A 17,995-nucleotide genomic window follows, 5' to 3' on the forward strand; every position below is an offset into this window, starting at 1 on the left:
AAATACTGTCTCACTGTACAAATTTATGTTTATGCTCATGCACTTGTCTTCCCTTTCAGTTAAAGCTGAGGATCAATACTCTCACCCAAGCACAGCTAGCTGAGAGACATCATGTGCAGACCCTGCTTGCCCGCCTGCGAGATATCCAGCTTGCCCTGGATCTGTAATACATCTGAACCAACTTCCCAGCTCAGGGGTAGGACTTTTTGCCCCTTTCATAGGAGGGAATGATGGAAGAGATGTATCCATTCACTTAGTTCTATGTATGGCATTTATATTTGATAAATTACGTTAAATTAATTTTGCTTTTTTTATTATTACTCTACCTGATCAAAACCAAACTGGAGCTACATCTACCTCATGCTGCACTTCCAATACCTAGTTTAGGTTACTTGTCATGCGACAAAGATAAGCAACACAGATAAGACTTTTTATTTCAAAATGTTTACAATTAAATGAGTTCATGTCAGTAAGTCATACACTTTGCCATACAAAAATACCGTGCTACTGATACAGTTGAATTAAATGGATTCTCCATGGAGGAGAAATTCACAGCATTATCAGTACCCTCAAGGAACTTTGTTTTCACTCCTGGGCTGTGTTGCCTAACAAGCAATGTTGGTTTATTAGCTCGCTCTGCACAGTATTAAAACCATCATAAAAACAGCCACTTGCATGCTGAATCCTCTCCTCCTTCTGAGATTTCTAATAAAGCAAACATCAAGCAACCCATCCTCCATCACTAGGCTAATAGTTACCTTCAGATACTCTGGATGATGCTGCTGAGTAGGAAGAAATTAAAGCTTAAACTTCCTTTGGCTCTGTCTGGATATCATAGGCCCCAGTGGAAAAGAGGGAAGAGATTGTCTTTTTCTCTTACCCACTGGAACAAATTTACTTTCTCTTGTTAACATGACACTGAAGTTTAATCAAAAAGCTCACCATAACTTTATCCTCTCAGGGCTGACATCTGCCTTACTCTTTTCTCACTCTCAAAGGTTTAAAAAGACTTGTATCTGGTACTATACTGCTTCAGGAGGAAACTTGCTAATGCCAAGAAGTTCAACAAGATAGGTAGCTGAGAGCCACTTCAAACTTTCCAACTCCTCCCTCTGTAAAGCGAGGAAACACTGACTCCTGGAGCCAAATGAATTTTCTCCTGCTTGTCACCCAAACAGCTACCCTCATCTGACTCATGGCTGGGCTACATCACTTAGAAGCAGTTTTATCATCCCCTCCTTCCTGTTGACAAGCTAAGCACACAGGAGTTGGCAAACTGGACATTTGTACAACAAAATTATATTCTATTTTCTGCAGTGAATACAAAGAAGGGTTTCTTTAGGAGGTCAGAGCTGTCCAAAGCCTGTCATCTCCTTGAAGCAGCAGAAAAGTAGCTCAAGCAAGGAAGTAGTATGAGAAACCTCTCAGAAAGCACAAAGGCAGGTTTCATAAGCGTGTCCACTCCAACAACCTCTGGACAGCAAAATCAGTTCTCAATGTTTGAGTGCTGGGACTTGAAACGGTTTATTCACAAAAAACAACTGACACATTGCTTTAAAACTCAATTTCTCTTCACTTTGGCAGTGGTTTTTGTCAGTGCCACACGCAGTAGATCCAAGGTGTTAGATTTTAACTCTTCTAATGTGAAGTCACAAAGAGGTTTTAAAATTTTACAGTGGATTAAACTTCAGCACAAAGCTTTCAGCCTCCAGCACATTCCTACCATTAAGTATAAGGGCAGAAGTCAGAGCCCGTGTGGCATTTTATTTATATTTTGAATAAGATGAAATTGTTGCCAGTCAAGGGAGGGCCAGATTGGCACCTGGGAAGCAACAGGGGATTTCTTCAAAGAGCCATAAATATTTTAAACACAGTCAGTGCATAAGGCATTTCACTCTGTGCAATAAAAATTGGTCCTGAAGTAGCTGAAGCTGTCCTGTAATAGAGGAACTAATTCTTCAAGAATTTAGTGACAAAGTAACAATTAAGATACATAGCAAGTAAAAACATATTTTAGTTGCTATCACATCACCCAAGAAAAATAGGCCGTGTGTCTTCTAACTCCTTGATCCAAGAGGTAAAATTAACTGTCTCTCATAAAGACAGAAACTTTTAAGGCCTGGAATACCAAAATAAAACCATGGATTAGGAAGAGAACACAGAGCTTTGTCTGTCTTTAAAAAGAAAAAGAAAATTGCAACGTGACAAGTTCTGTTGTCTGGAATGTAGACACTGTTTTCAGGTTTAAAATACAGTACAAAGTCCATTTTTAAATGGACAATGTTAGACAAAAGAACTAAAATTGTTTACCAGTACAAAACTTGGGATGAGTGTCATGCATTGTACTGACTGACTGTTGTATATTTTGCTTTGTTTGGGCAATGAAGTCACCCCAGCCAGTTTCACTGTTTGGCCCTCTATGCATTCAGAGACTGCCTTTGTCTAAGAATTTGGGCAGAGTTTCTTAGAATAAAATAAATATGGGAACATATTCTTTACTCAAGGTCTGAAAAACAGATACTGCAGATACAAGGTACAGGGTCTGACTCAGCCTGTCAGTGTCCCTTTAAATACAGGTAATCTCTACCCTCCACCCTTTCCCATTGCACTTGTCTAGGAAGGCTTAAAAGGGACTTAGAGGCTCTAAGAACGTAATTATCCTGTGGCACACTCAGAGGAGAACATGAAAGACTACAGGCCCAGGGTGGGCCAGAAACCACCATGGGCAACATCTTTAAAGGCAGCCGTACCCGATACATCCATGATCATTCAATTACATTTCTACATTCAGCAGCAGGTAAATGTAGACCAAATACTTTCAAGTTTAACGCAGCAGTGACATCTTCTTTTCTGCTCACCCAGGTCCTGCTGAGTGATACAAACTTGATAAGTGAAACATTCAGTGGTGTGAAAAAGTCCCATTGTATAGAAAATCTTCTTGATGAGACAGTTTCTATAAAGAGCCCAGTGCTTCTCCAAAGCGGATTTTCTGTCCAGCTTTGAGGTTGAATTTGAAGTCCTTGGGTGCCTCAAAGATTAGTACGATTGTAGAGCCTAAGTTAAATTCCCCTAAATGTTCCCCTTTCCTCATGGGGATTCCCTCCTTGTTGTTGGATATGAAGCTGAAGTCATTGTAGGAACCTTTAGAGTAACTTGGACTGTTGGTGTGCAAGTCCTGTGCAGAGAAGGAAGAAGAGAAGGATTTACTGGGGGATTTCAGTGCTCTGTATTCATTCATCATACAGCTGTGTACTGTACATTCTCAGCAATTTTCCACGCAGGAACTCACAGTTCAAAGGTGCAACAGGAATTTTTAAAAAATAGTCTATATTGCCGACAACACTCTTGAAATCAGTCTTAGAATATCAGTACTGTGAAACACTCTAATTTCAGGGTAATAAGATTTTTTTTTTTCCAATTTTGTTATGCTGCACCAATCTCAACCATTAACACCAGAAAGGTGCCTGCTATGATCCTGCTCACCTGGTCGAAGTAGATGCGGATGGAGCCAACATTTGTTGCTCCTACAGCTGTTAACGAGAAAAAGCCATGTTTCCAGTCACCTGTAAGGACAACCCGTTCGTTGTGGCAGAACAGTTCCTTGATCCAGCGAGCAACTCCAGGATTCACAGACATCAGAGAGCCTGAAGAAGTGAGAAAATATTCAGGTTAGGTTGTCTGGTTTGTAGCAATATTGTAATGCCACTCAGATGGTGTTTTCAGTATAACTGGGGCTGATCCAGTAAACAACTGTGTCAGTTATTTGTAGGAAGAGAAGCAAGTGCCAGGCAGAGCAAATGAAAGAGAAGTCTGTGGTGAAAACAAAGGGGTCACAGAAGGATATGTGTGACAGGTCAATCTCTCTCTCATGGTATTTGAAACCAAATCCAAATACTTACGTTTTTGCTAGATACCAAGAATAAAATATTTTTGTTATCTGCAAAAACATCCAATAGCAGCTCCAATAGTGTATCTGTTCAGTTGCATTTTCTTTGCCAAGCACGAGCAGAGACCGTACTTTGAGCTACTGTTTGGTGTGATATGCAGAACTATCTGTATTTCAAGAGCAAACGGAACGAACAGTGTTTGGGAACAAATCAGGTCAGCATGCATCAAGGGTACTTCAGAGAGCTCACACAGTTTGAATACAACATTACTGTTTTCACCATTTATATGTGATTTGCTCTCATAAACTGTACAGCTGTAAAACTCACTACTGTTTGTGACAAATCATTTTTCTACAATTATCCATCATATTACTGTACAACTTCTGCACTGGTGTGTCTCATTCTGCAGTGGCGCATAGCAGTGCTTCCCTCCATAGCTGCTCTGCAGTTGTTTTCTAGGAACAGAAACCAACCTGGGAAATGCCGTCGGTGTGACACTGTCCAGTCTGTGGGTGAGTGGAAGCAGTGATAATCCCCTGGTGCAAGGTAAATTACACAGTGGTAGAGCTCATTCCCCTCCTTTGTGACCAGTTGTTGCTGAAAAGAGTTACCAGGTGGGGCTGCAGAGAAAGCAGGGAAAGGAAGGGGTTAAATATATTCCTCCTAAAGTCATCTACCACAGCCAGACAGTCTATGTTAGAGCCAGTGCAATAGCAGAGGAATAAATGCAGCCCACATGGATTGGTGAGACTACAAAAACATACGTTTCATCCAGGAATCCAATATTTCCAAGTGTTCCTCTCCCTTTACAACAAAATTAGATCCTGGATTGTTTTAATCATAGTGAAAATTTTTCTTCTGGAGTGTGCCCTTCCCTAACCAAAAGAGCAGAAACTGAAATCCAGTACAACAGAATTTTTACTAAAGCTACCCTTTAAGAACAGAATTTGTTAAGAGTCCTCTAAGTCATTAGAGGGGTAGTGCTTGAGCACTTGTTAAGGAGTAGCTTATACAGTTTTTGCTAGCGAGTGCTTGGGCCCATTTCAGTGTGACAGCAAAAGTGCTGCAGCTGTGGTATAGCAACAGATCTTGGAGTTAAATGTAGGAACCAAGCAACTCAGTTCAGATAATCAGAATGAGCCAGGCATGACTGTATAAAGCCACCGGTGAGAAAAAGAGAAGAGCTAGAACAGCGACATGGTTACCCCAAATAAAATGAACCAAAATTCAGACTTGCTTTTGTTCCTGACAATGCAAGAAAATGTTAATTTTTTCCATCTCTCTTAATCTCATGATTGCTGAGAACACTGAAAGGGCAGAGCAGAATAAATGCAGAATTGACACAGAACTCACCCTGACTAAAATGCATTTCCTCCGTGGAGATGCGAGGTCCCAAAAAAGATTCCAGAGAATAAGTAACCCCTTTTACTTGCTCCACTTCGCAGTTTTTTACCTGTCCGAAATTAAGGATCTTTCCATCAGAGGGACTAATCTACAGCAAAGAGAAAAAACTGAAACAGTTAGAAGTTCATTAATTCCTTATGAAGCAGTGCCATTCCTCTGGGGGCTGAGGGAAGCTGGCAGTGCTGGGTGAAGCCCTCACTTCCTTTCACTCACCACACTATGCACGCAGCAGACTGGCCGCACTTGTGGTTTCAGTTTCCTGCGGAAGAACTCACTGAGGTTCCTGTAGTGATGCAGATCCTCCACAGCTGCCTCCTTCATGTTCACTCCAAAGGTCCAGATGTACAGGCTGTACACAGGCTTCCGCAGCCACGTGGGCAGCTCCACCTGGTTCAGGCGACCCCAGGCTCGTGAGAGCAGCCGTGTTGGCACCGACTTGTACAGGGCAACCTGAAGGAAGAATTGCAGCATGTTAGTGTTCTCTTCACTGATGGCTTTCTTACTTCTCCCCATAACACAGGAAGGATCAAACTGTTCCTGCAAACCCATCCCTTGAATTCATGGGTTACACCAAGTAGCCTTTAAGGCAACAAAAAATTAACACTGCACTTCATCCTCATTCCCTCCATTCTGTTGAGAGTAGATAAGAGACAGGATGAAACTTAATATAACTTTATAGTGAAGCCAGAATTTCCACTCCCTGCAGGCTGAAGCTCCACACTGAAGTTACTGGAAACTGCCCAATGTGAGGCTTACAGAAAAAAAGAGACATTGCACATATTCTAGTAGGATGCTAATCAGAAAGGTTTAATATTACCAATGTATAAATTTTTGTGAATAACCAAATGAAAATTGACTGGATGACATGCTCATCAGATGCATCTACTACTGAGGGTGTTTTCTACACCCAGGACTGTGTGTTGTACTGCTCTAATGACAAGTACCATTGAAGAAATGTACCCACATGGACGCAGCTACACAGGTATAAACTTACACCAGCCTTACTCCTTCTCTCACAACAATGGGAGTTGCTAATTGCAAGAATATAAAGTGCCTTTATTTCTGGAGAAATACACCTTTGGACTTGCACCAAAGCCCAAGTTTTAGCAAGGAAAACAAATGAAACAAAGCCAGCCAGAGGTATCTGCTGTTGATGTAAGTGGACAGATGACAACATCTTTCTGTTGATAATTCCAGCAGACAACTCTTCTGGAGTTTGTGGTACTTCCTGTCAGCCAGGAAGCTCACATGGCTATGATGTAACTGGGGGGAGCTGGGGAATATGGACCAAGGGAACTGAACACACTCTGAAACCAGTTTTGCAAAGGAAGTGGTGATCTGCTGACTGGTGCTTTGTTTTTGAACAGTACAGCTAAGTTACATTCAACTCACAGCTGAAGCTTGGTTTTTTTCTTAGTGAGAGTCATCATTTGTTCTCAATCATATCTTTCACAGTGAAGTTTTGCAAAACACAGCCATAAACACAAACAGAAGCACACACTGGCTCCATCATATCAAACACAGCAAATTAAGATTTCACTTACAAATCACCATCCTATGTACATACAGGTATATTTCAGAAAGGAAGTACCAACAGATAAAACCTTCTAAATGAACAGTACCTTATGTTATGTAAGCTGAAGTACTGATGAAAAAAATGTGTTGCCATTTTATTTGACATGTCCTATACTGTATTAATTTCTAAAATTAACTTTGCTGTTTTCCACCAACACAGAAAATGTATACAACTATAAAATCACACAAATTGTCAAAAGCGGTATTTCCTAGTAGCCTCTTCTCTTCAAAGGAGCCTGGTTTTCAAGTTGATGGGATCAAACAGAACAGATGTTCAGTGAAATAGGCTTAAGAATGGCAATTTTGTTCCTGTTTTCAATCAAAATACTTACTTGGTTGTTGGATTCTGAAATTGTATGATTTGTGGGGAGAATTACTATGTGCAAGGCATCCCATAGCCTGCTCTCAACAGTGTCAGAGCAGAGATTTGCTTATCATTTGGACATGCTGGACTACAAGTGCTCAATGAACTTGAGGAACAAACCCTCTCAGTGTGAAAATAAGAAAAAACAAGAGACCATTTCAGTGTGGCCAGGAAAAGGAACTTGCCAAGAGGTTTGGTCTTCCTTGTCCTAGCCCTGATACTGTGAGGTGACTGAATTCCTTCAGAAGTTTGTGTTAATTTTCCGTGACTGTTAGAGGACAAAGTAATTCTCTGCTCCTGAAAAAGTCACTTGTCTGTGAAGGCATTACTTAACACAACCACAGACAGTAAAAACTATACAGAAGCATGAATTGCACCTCTGCCTTCACACCAGTGATCACCAGGCTGTCCTGCATGAAGCAACTCTTCCCCCCAGCTGCTGCCAGCTCCTCCAGGACACACAGCTCCCAGACATGGTGCACGAGAGACCTGCTCACACTTACCCTGCTCATGGGCCTCCATCCCACTCTGGTCAAGGGTTTAAGAGCACCGAAAGGCAGAAGGTAATAGAGAATAGTCAGAGGCCAAGAACGGAGTTTCAGGGCAGGCCTAGACATACAGCTCAGCTGGCCCAACCTTCGCCTCAGGGCCAGCTGGGGGAATTGCAACCTGAAAGATTACATACACAGCATCAGAGGGTCAGGCATCTCAGCTGCAGAGCCACCAGCTTCCGACAGCTGGGGTGAGTTATTCCTCCTAAACATTACTTAATCGTTGATACTACAAGTCTTTACTCCTTTATTTTGATCAGTTCCTCCCCTTCCCAAAAAAGAACAGTTTATCTAAAATACAGAAGTCCTCTGTCCAAACCTCTGACCAACAGGTCACATTTTATGAGTAACACCCTCAAAAATTAAAGGTAAGACCAGTTTCAGGTCTTAAAGCCTTCACTGAATACCCTGGTTCTGAATAGGGAACATGTGGACAAAGCCACTGTTTCTACTACTGCAAGACAATCTAGTCTCCACAGCCCAATAATCAACTCCTCTGTCTCATAACCAGCTGCATCTCTGATTTTTTTTGTTACATGGATGTGCTGACTGAGAGGGCTATCATTTTGCACAAATGGCCATGAGGAGAAGTTGACCTTTCTAACTCTCAGAGGGAAAAGCCACTCAGCTTCTTAGCAGAGGACAGACATCAAGGGCCTCAGTTCAGAGCCTTGCAGGAGGTCTGGATGCAAAACCCTTCAGGTGCCCATTTATTCTTTGGCTTCTATTAATGAAAAAACCACTGGCATTTCCAAAGTCCCATTATCAAATGGAAATCTGCCTACCTGAGGACAAACTATTCAAATGACTGACTGAACTCCTGGCTAGGAGACTGTTCTCTGGCAACCACGACACAGCGATGTGCACACACAAACTCAAGTGGCACAGTCTGGCTGCTCCCAACAGCTTGTTTTCTTGCTGTCTCATTCTGTGACATGAAGGAGGAACTACAAAATACTGCATATGTCTTTCCAAGATGGAAAGAAGCTGAGAATTTAAAAAGAAAATTTCTTGCCAACTCATTCTTTCCTCAAGTTGGATCAGAATTAGAATATCAGGCAGACAGGTACAACTGTCACCACTCTGGGATGCAAGATGGTGCCTTTTGGCTCAGAGATTTTTTTTTTCTGCAGTGAACACAACTTCTTTCCCATGAAGAATTAATAAATAAACAGAGAATAATCTGTGCATCATAATGCAACAGGGAAAAAGAACCTTGAGCAGAAGTCCTGTCTCAGCAGAGTTAATGCTGGCTTCTCAGCAGGAGGTGGGACTGACTCAACATGGGAATAGGAAGGGGCACTTCACGTTCTCCCTCCCATCCTTACCACCCAGCAGCTTGCAAGGGCTGGCGGGCCAGCAGCCGGGTTGGGTCCCATTCTCCCCCTCCTGCTGCTCTCCCCCCCCTTCACTGCAGTCGCTCCTGGACCAATCCCTGCAGAGCTGCATTGCTTTGGAGCCCTCGGGCTTCTCACTGCCTTGGCCTGGTTTCAGAGCGGCCCCTCAACTAATTTTTCCATTCTTCTAGTGATAGAGAGTAGAAGGGAAAAGAATGAAAGCTTCCCCATTCCCCTTGTCATGGAACAGCATGCCCTTGTCTCCCAAAGCAATGTATAAGGAGCTTTATAATAATTAGGGCAAACAAAAGCTTTGCAGATGGCTCCCGCTCCTTCTGCCCAGAAACCCTCCCAGCCTCCCTCCCGCGTCAGTGACCATTCCTGCAAAGCAGAAAATACTGAACAGTACCTGAAATGAGTTCTCCTACTCGGTGTCCCACCGGCAGAGCCAGCCAGACCTGGACTCTCCAGCTGTGGGTGCTTGTCCCCGGCACAGCTGCTGCTGCCGCCGTTCCCTGAACGCAGCCTCCGGACATGAATTTTAACTTTGCGGAGGTTGTAGCAAGAGGGTGGAGGGTTAGATAAAGCTTTATAGCATCTCACCATTTCCCTGTGTGGAGCTCTGGTCCCTGCAGGGTGTTTGACTGACACATCGTCAGGGTGACGGCTGTTGCAAGGCTCAGTCTTTTTTCCTGTACCTCTCTTTCCTTTGCTTGCTCCGGCACAGGAGAGAGGACACGGCGTCACAGTTCCTAAATCCCCCGCTGGTTTGTCTCTGGATTCCCTCTCTGTTTCCCACTTGAATCTCTGCTAGGAGGGTTGCAGCTATTGCAAACAAACAGGCATTGTGTCACATTTCAACATCCCACTACAAAGCAGACTCTGCACACGATAAAAATGAGCTGTCCATATGAGCAGTCCTTCTTGCTAGTCCGAGTGGCCATTGGAACCCAACTCCCCAAAAAACACCCTGCAGTTTGTCCCAGGCTGCTGGGCAGCGATGCACTAGTGAGAGGAGCAGCCAGCTGGCCCCGCACAACTCATCTCAGCGCCAGCCTGAATGCAAGGCTGGGAGGAGGAGTGGGGCGGAGAGGAGGAGGAGATAACTCCCAGCTTCAATTCTGCAGTGCAGCAGCTGCTCCTAAAAGAGTTCTGGACTGCTGGGCACCACAAATCCTTTCCTGCTCTTATTGTCCATCTTGTAAAGAAGAAATCAGAAAGGAAAGGAACATCTTTCTATTTTACAACGCTTGCCAGACACAAACATCCATCTCCGTAACTCTCCTTCCATCTCAAAACACTCACTTAGGGGAACATTCCTTCCCCTAATGGACATTCTTCTACAAATAACTAGATACATACAAAATAAGCCAGTTTTAGGGCCAGCTTGAGAACTGGGTATAAAACAAGTGTTTTGCGCCTATTATGTGACTCGGTACTGTCACAGTTTTTATGTCCAGTAGAACTAAAATAAAAAACAGGAGTAAAGGAAGCTGGTTTTGTTTTTAAAGACCAAAGGCTGCAGTGTTTCTATCTGAACATTCTAAATGTACAGAGAAATTTCACTCTTTAACTCTACAGAACACACCTCAAACATAGACTTTCTGTATCTCCTGTGACTGGGTTTGGATTGTTAAGGGAGCCCTGGTTCAGAAAGCGGAAGTCAGATAGCTACATCTTACCTCAAGATTAAACCAAATACCCAGAACAATTTTGGGGCTGACTCTCTAGTAGCTCCATTTCACTTCTGCTTTCTGCTAAGTCTGGGCTGAAAACAATCAATCAAAACCCTCCTTGTTTCCAAAGCCTTCTAAGCACCATGAAAACTGTGTGCCTCACAGAGCAGATCAAAAAGAGCACTGCTGCTCTGATAGAAGGAAAGGCTTGTATTGTAACAGGAATAAGGCAGGAGGAGTGGGAGGACCAGCAGGAAAAGCTAGAATTAACTAGCTAATGGCACCCCAGTCAGGCCTCAAAAGGAAAATATCCAAGCAGTAATTGTGTGTTTTGACTGGCCTTCAATGCCAAATATTACAGATACCCCCTAGAAACACCTCTGGAGATCCTACATTAGAGTATTTTTTTTCAGGAAGAAAACTTCTATATGGTATTCTGTGTGTCAGGAAGTTCCAAGACCTGTGTGCATGTTGTTTAAGCTGAATTTTAACAACAGCATTTAAAAAAAAAAAAAAAAAAATCCAGCTAATTGAAAGAAGGCTAATTTAAGATCGACTGAAAGCACTCAAAACATACTCCTTCCTCCCTGAACCTTGTGCCAACTCTTTTTGTTTTCCTAATTAAAATATCATTTAGTCTTTCTTTGGCTGGCACAAGAAACTCCTACACAACAAAAACAAAGCCATCTGTATAGTCAAATGCTGAAAGCAGTTAGCCAAAATCCTATCAAAATTCAAAGAAAAGAGCACAGGGGAGCTACTTCTCCATTCACTGGGAACATTAGAAATGACCACCAGTAAATACTTAATTTTAAACAGCAACAAGCTAAATCAACATTGTTTCAAAAGAAACTTCATCAGGCCAAGACAAAATTATTTTTCACACTGAACACCTGTGTTCACAGAACTGTGGGGAGTGAGTTCGTTTGGCACTGGTGGAGCTGGGCAGGAGCAGCAGAGCACCCAGCTCAGTAGCTCCTGGCCAGGGCCAGCTCCTGCAGCTGTGGGGGGGAACCCTGCTCCCTATCCCACCTCCTCCTGTGCTACCCTCGACCTTGCAGAGAGACAAGAGAGCAAACACACGTCGTAACTACATTCCCTTCAGTGCTCTTCCCTTCAAGATAAGAGAGGTAACCCACAAGCTCTTCCAGTAAAATTCAATTTTATCCCTCAAAACACTTTTAAGGAATTATTATATTCTCAACTGAGTAACCATGATTCTGTGAAAGCATGGAACCAGGTAAACAGCTGACCTGCTCCCTAAAAAAACCCAGACACTGAGATGTTCTATAGCCTGATGCAGTAGGTAGTACCACCCTTCAGTCCAAACCAAAAAATGTGGGGCAAAAGAAATTCCTCTCCAGGAAGGGAAAAACACTGGTGTTAAAAGTTTTTTCCTCCACTTCTTAAGAAAACTACGCTCAGCCAAGTAAGAAGTTTCTCTTAAGTTCTGTTCTACTCCCCTCATTACATTCACCAGGATGCCAATACCTGAGTCCTCCTTAGATGCTGACATACCTAGTGAGTTTCCATCCCTGCTGTGGTTGTCCCAGAAGCAATGTACAGTTCCTACAGTGTAAGAAGGCTGAAATGAAAAATCCACCCTGAGTTTACCTGCTTTCCATGGGGAAAGGAACAAGAACCGCTCATCAAACAGCTCATGACAGAGGAACTCATAAAATGGCATCTCAACAGCTGGACCTCTTGGGATGCAGGCAGTGCCCAAAGCCTATGTCATCATCAGCTTAGACAAAAATCTTAAAATTTTTGGTTTGTAGGGGTTGGACACCATTACCAAACTCCCTCACCTGTCTGAACTCACTCAGAATCCACGCTGGGCAAATAAAACAGCAGTTACTGGCAGGTATCAATCCATAGAGAATTATCATCTCATAGAGAACTGCTAATCTGCCAGCTATGCACCACCCTTCTGCTCTGTCAGCTCAAATAAGCATCAAATCCAGTAACCTCTTTTAATTACTTGTCAAATAATTAACTACTCAAGTCCTTCTCTCAAGTTTTACAAAACAACACAGCAAGGCAATTGCAAGAAAGACTAATATGCAACTGAACTTCAAACGTGCAGCCGTGGTTTTAAACCATAAGCATGAATCATTAGGCTTGGAATGTGCTGGTCAGTGCTCAAAGCCCTCTCGTCACACTTCCTACATTTGGTAACAGAACTACTATTTTAAAAATGGACCGAATGCATCCCAGTGCTGTATTCAAGGGCCAACAAAAACTACGGTCTTGCACTCAGGGGAGAGATACTCGGTGACCGTTTGTTAAAGGTCCCGTTCCTTTTCCAGCAGTAACTGTTCTGTATCAGACACGTCATCCCTGCTCCCATCCAACCTTCTCTGCAGGCAGCCCGGCAGGACAAACACTGGATGCTCCACACCCAGGCAGAACTCCTGAACTCCGAGAGCACAACAGAACTGCCCCGATGCTGCTGGGAAACCTGAGCACACGCTGAGCGCCTGCCAAGGCCGCGGAATTGCTGGGCAGCGCCTTCGCCCCGGCTCTGCCGGGAAGAATCGGCCAACGGGGACCATTCTCCGCGGATTTACCGGCGCTGCCTCATGAAACGTACCATGCTCGGCTGCATCCACCTTAAATGTCTGAAATTCTTTACTTCCCATTTGAAAAAGCCTTTCTATACATTTTCTCTTGGGGTGTTATGAAAAAACATTTTTATTGTTTTCCCCTAACTTTACAATGCTGTTTCAGTAGCTTTTTACAAATAGAGCAGGGGGGAAAAGTACTATTTTAGGATAGCCTAAGTGGACGACTGAATTATTTTTGAAACTTAAATCTGAATTCTATGCAAAAAGCCTGTTACACAGTCTCAAAGAGCTCTTCTGTGAAGCAAGGAGATAAAGCTTTATTTACAAAGTGACATGGAATTTGATGGCACCCTTTTAATACTTTGCAGTAGTAATTTCCAATTAATGGTTTAAAACAGCACTCTCCAGTACCACTCCCTACTATCCCCCCATTATTTTAGCTTAAGATATTGGTAAAGCAAACTCTCAGCTCCGTAAAGGATCTCTAAAGGAAGCATAAGCCGCGTTACATCCTCCCCACAGAGCAGCACCCGGCGGAAGCTGCGCAAAGGCACCGGCGGCTCTTCGCCCCCCTGCCCGCCCCGCGGGACTCTGGACTCCGATAAGGCAGGTCCAACAGACTCATTCTGATTAAATCTACTCAGAGATTACTCATAACAGAGTCAACTTTGGAACATCGCTTGAAATTTCCAGCAAGCCAGAGTGAAGCGCCCCTTGGCCGCCAGCCCTCGCCCATCTGCCCTGCGGTCCAGTAGTCCTTACCTGATGCTCAGGGAAGTCTCCTTCGTTCCCGGCTTTTCGCCTTCAGTCGCCGAAATACGACACCGACCCTTCCTTTCAAAGCAGTTTTCAGACACGTGAACAAAGTTCAGTGGACTGCGAATCCCCCATCGCGCCGGCCGCAGCCATCCCGCCCCTGGGGCCCCTTCTCCGGCCGGGCAGGGGAGCGGATGGTGGCCACACCCGCATCCCCCGGCCCGGTAGGTCCCCACCTACCTCCCGGCGGCGGCACCCGGGTCCCCGGCCTCGCTCCCGCCCGCTCCCCGCGGCGGTGCCGGAGCGTCCTCGCCTTAAGGAAGCGGCGCGGGGCCCCGCCTCGCCTCCAGCCACTGGCGCTGCACGCCGGCTCCTTCCCGCAGGGCCCCGGCCCCTTCGGAGGAGGGGCCAGGGCAGCACGAACGCAAAGGAAGAGAGACCGGAGGGCACCCGAACACGGCGACAGTGATGTCTTGCCCGGCGGCGGCCCGCGGGAGAAGGGGCTGCCCTGGGAGGGTCTGGCACTCCTGGGGATCAGCGCTCAGCTTCCCAAAGAGCCGCTGGCCCGGACAATGGGGAAAGAGACTTGCTGGGGAGCAAGGCACCGGTGCGGATTCTGTGCATTGCACAGCTTCGCGGAGACAGCTTCCCACCGCGTGTCCTGGTGCGGTAACACAATCCCACACAGGCACTGGCAGCCAAAGCAGGAAAGCGTGCTGCAGGCTCATAAACTGCTTCCGAAACGCTCAGATTAACTGCTCCATAATCTCAGCAAAATGCTGAGGATTGCTCAGGAAGTTGCACGAGATAGAACAGACTCATCTGGTCAAAAAGCCTTCCCACTGTTTAGATTAAAAAAAAGAAAAAAACACAAACCCAAACTGATTTTACTTGTTTCAATTTTCCAGGACAACGAAGAACAACATTTACACCACTGCACCCTTTACACAATTTGATGCTGTTGAAATGTCACTGGTTTTAACATTTTCTGACCATCTTTCTTGTGTACTTTGGACCACTTTACAAGGATTTTTTTTTCATAATTGCATATATGCTCCAATAAAACTCCAAGCATCAGAACCTAGGAGCAAGAATGAGGAATAAGAGACCAACTGGAGATTATGTTTCTTCCGAAGTCAGATAAAAAAAAAAAAAATCAGATATTCTTCCATTATTAGTTCTTTCCTGAACGCGATACATAGCTCTTACCATAATACTAAATGTCTCCTCTGGGCCAAGAAAAGCACGTTCGGTATTGTACTGCCATAAGAGCACCAGTATCCTCTGTTACATAAATAGAAGCACTCTCTGACATCAGTAGGAAGGGCTGTGTTTTTCTTACCTCTGAGAATCCTAAACCTATGCTCAAGCGCTTTCCTGGTGAATTGTTTTTAAAAACTGGCCCGAGACAATAAGCAGCAGTTGGAACACTGCAGCTCACTTCCAGAAATGTTTACTGTGCTTTTCCTGGCACATGTCACTCCAACAAACACTGCTTTTTCCTTACACAGAACAGAACAAACTATGGGAGCAAAGGACACCTACAAGTTCCTCTCACAAAACTCTTGTTCATCTCGTCAGTCTGTTCCTCCAAACTCCGGCTCTGGCCAAGCTTTCCCACAGTAATTCTTTGATCCTGTATCAACAGTGCCCTGGTGCCCAGGTAAGAAGAAGCAAAATGCCTCCAGTTAGCATATGAATGGCATGCCATGCATGCAGATCCCAGCCAGGAAATGTTCTGTGACAGCAAAGATTTGGAACAATAAGCTTCCATCCATCTGATAAACATCTACCTGTCTCCCTCCAAGCCCTCTGCTTTACCTCATCTAATTAAATGAAAGCTGATCCTCACTGGTATTCACAGTAGGAGACACTAAGGCATTAATCAGCTCAAGCTATTAGTGACAGAATGTCTCTAAGAAAATTACACAAAGAAAAGGTCTGTGCTAAAGAAACAATAGTTCTGTCTTTCCCTGTGGAGAAACCAAAGGGACATTTGACTTGCACCAGATTCATTTTTTCCCCCCCATTCTTTTATGACACTCAAGCAAAACAAAATCACACCGAAGTGTACTGACTCTCTGTAATTCAGTCAAAAATGATGCACACACCTCAATGAGGATTCCAGCATGTACCTCTGCTACAGGAAGAGCTTCCATGCCTGCTCAACAGGGTGAGGACTACCCATTTAATATCTGTCTTCTGCTCAGAAGCAGGGGAATCTGCCTTACACACAGAGCTGGCAGGTGGAAGATGGTCCACATTCCCACAGGAACATGAGGCTGGTACCGTGGAATAAGCACTTCAGAGCAGCAGGCTCAGCAGTGAGGGCATGTGCACCAGTTTCTTGTTCTATTACTCTTTCAAACCCCATTCAATCACACTTGGTCTCTCCTTGCCTAAGCAAAGGCTTATTCTGCCCTAAAACCAAGACAACACCCCCTTCCACACTCCTAAGTATGCGTCCAGTGATGCAAAAGACAGAATAATGGAAAGTGACAGGTCAGCATAAAAACCCACTCCACTTTACAATAAAAAGGAACAATGCAGCTCTTATTTTTCTTGAATCCTCCATTGTTTGGGATATTTCTTGCAATGTCTGAACAGTTTCTCTTTTTCATCATAACTATTGAGCTTCCTTTCCCTCCCACAGAAGTATTCAACAGAACTTAAACACATCAGGAAGGACTAGGACATCTTGTTAGTGTCTCCTACTTATGGTCTGCTGCATTTGCGGCCCTGCTTATCAGTTTGAAATTCTTTGTGTGTTTCCCCACTGTAAAAACCAAATCCTTTAGAGCTGTTTCATCAAAAGCAATACTCTTAGCTTCACCAAATAATAACAAACCAGCATATCAGTATAATGAAAGAATGCAAATGCAATAAGAAAATTACCCAATTTCATACCAAAAAGTATGAACACTAACAAAAGAATATTTGTTTTCAAGTATCAAAATGGAATTGACATTGCCTTGTTAAATAAATACTCCATGGACACTTACCAGTTTTTTTAAAATCAGAACCCATTTGAAACAAACTTCAGCAGGAAAAGAATATACAGAAAACAGATTTACAGACAGATTCCTCAGGAGCTATCATAACCTAAGCTGTTAGCATCTGGATTGTCTGGATCATATTTGATTTGGGTCACTAGTGAAAATGAATTTAGGGATTCCAGCCTAGTCCCCCACAGGCATGTGGACAAATCATTGATGTGCTGGCAGTGTGCTCAGGAATGCAAAGAAACCAGGATGCCAAAGGTCACACTGAAGCATCTCCTACACAACCTTACAATCCTAGAATTTTTAACTCCTTGGCTTCAGAAGTGGCACTGAAGCAGGCACTCACCTGACTGTTTGGAAGAACACCATATATATTTTAAACTGTCCAGCATGGAGTTGTACAATATACTTCAAAGGCAATATAGCAGTTATAGGAAGACATGAAGTATTTCTTACTTCAATGTTGCAATGGGTATTTGACCCATGAATCTGATACACACACTCTGCAATTCCACAATAATTTCTCAACTCATTGGAATCCAGAAGGAAAAGGCAAAAATCCCTCAGGATCAAGAGGAATTACAGAGCTAAGTGTAACCTATGGAAAAAAGGTCTTGTTATATATTCATACAGGGAACATTTAGATTTTTATTAACCAGGCATTAATTCCATCTCAGCTTTATTGTAAAGCACATATGGTGTCAGCCACACTAAAAGATGGAGGAGTTGCTGGCAGTTCCTAATGTATCATGACTTCAGCCAGAATGAGTTACTGAAGTGACAGAAACTTTAGTTCCATGAGCTGTCAAGAACATGTAGTCAGTAGAGGCAAATTAAAGATTTCTGTGTTGAAATGGAAGCAAAGGAACTTGCATC

The 17,995-nt window shown here is 43.7% G+C and overlaps 2 protein-coding genes across 12 annotated transcripts in view; one reads left to right on the forward strand and one right to left on the reverse strand.

Moving 5' to 3' along the window:
* Nucleotides 1-4,264, forward strand: part of SFI1 (SFI1 centrin binding protein) — a 30,607-nt gene extending 26,343 nt beyond the window's left edge. For 5 of the 6 annotated variants that reach the window (XM_032128483.1, XM_032128484.1, XM_032128485.1 and 2 more), the window contains 2 exons: nucleotides 60-196; nucleotides 3,457-4,264. In XM_032128483.1, the coding sequence (XP_031984374.1) occupies nucleotides 60-167 (108 nt within the window). In that variant the 3' untranslated portion in view covers nucleotides 168-196; nucleotides 3,457-4,264. Of the gene's footprint in view, nucleotides 1-59; nucleotides 1,974-3,456 lie in introns of those variants that run through there. The other variant, XM_032128489.1, reaches the window with a different exon arrangement.
* Nucleotides 410-17,995, reverse strand: part of PISD (phosphatidylserine decarboxylase) — a 25,165-nt gene continuing 7,579 nt past the window's right edge. For 2 of the 6 annotated variants that reach the window (XM_032128493.1, XM_032128494.1), the window contains 5 exons: nucleotides 5,505-5,741; nucleotides 5,241-5,379; nucleotides 4,361-4,507; nucleotides 3,484-3,644; nucleotides 410-3,175 (listed from right to left, as the gene is read on the reverse strand). In XM_032128493.1, coding sequence (XP_031984384.1) covers nucleotides 2,954-3,175; nucleotides 3,484-3,644; nucleotides 4,361-4,507; nucleotides 5,241-5,379; nucleotides 5,505-5,741 — 906 coding nt within the window. In that variant the 3' untranslated portion in view covers nucleotides 410-2,953. Of the gene's footprint in view, nucleotides 3,176-3,483; nucleotides 3,645-4,360; nucleotides 4,508-5,240; nucleotides 5,380-5,504; nucleotides 5,742-7,733; nucleotides 7,900-9,527; nucleotides 9,944-14,123; nucleotides 14,336-14,357; nucleotides 14,960-17,995 lie in introns of those variants that run through there. The other 4 variants (XM_032128497.1, XM_032128496.1, XM_032128498.1 and 1 more) reach the window with 4 other exon arrangements.

The sequence above is a fragment of the Corvus moneduloides genome, chromosome 18, assembly GCF_009650955.1.
Source record: "Corvus moneduloides isolate bCorMon1 chromosome 18, bCorMon1.pri, whole genome shotgun sequence".
Taxonomy (NCBI): domain Eukaryota; kingdom Metazoa; phylum Chordata; class Aves; order Passeriformes; family Corvidae; genus Corvus; species Corvus moneduloides.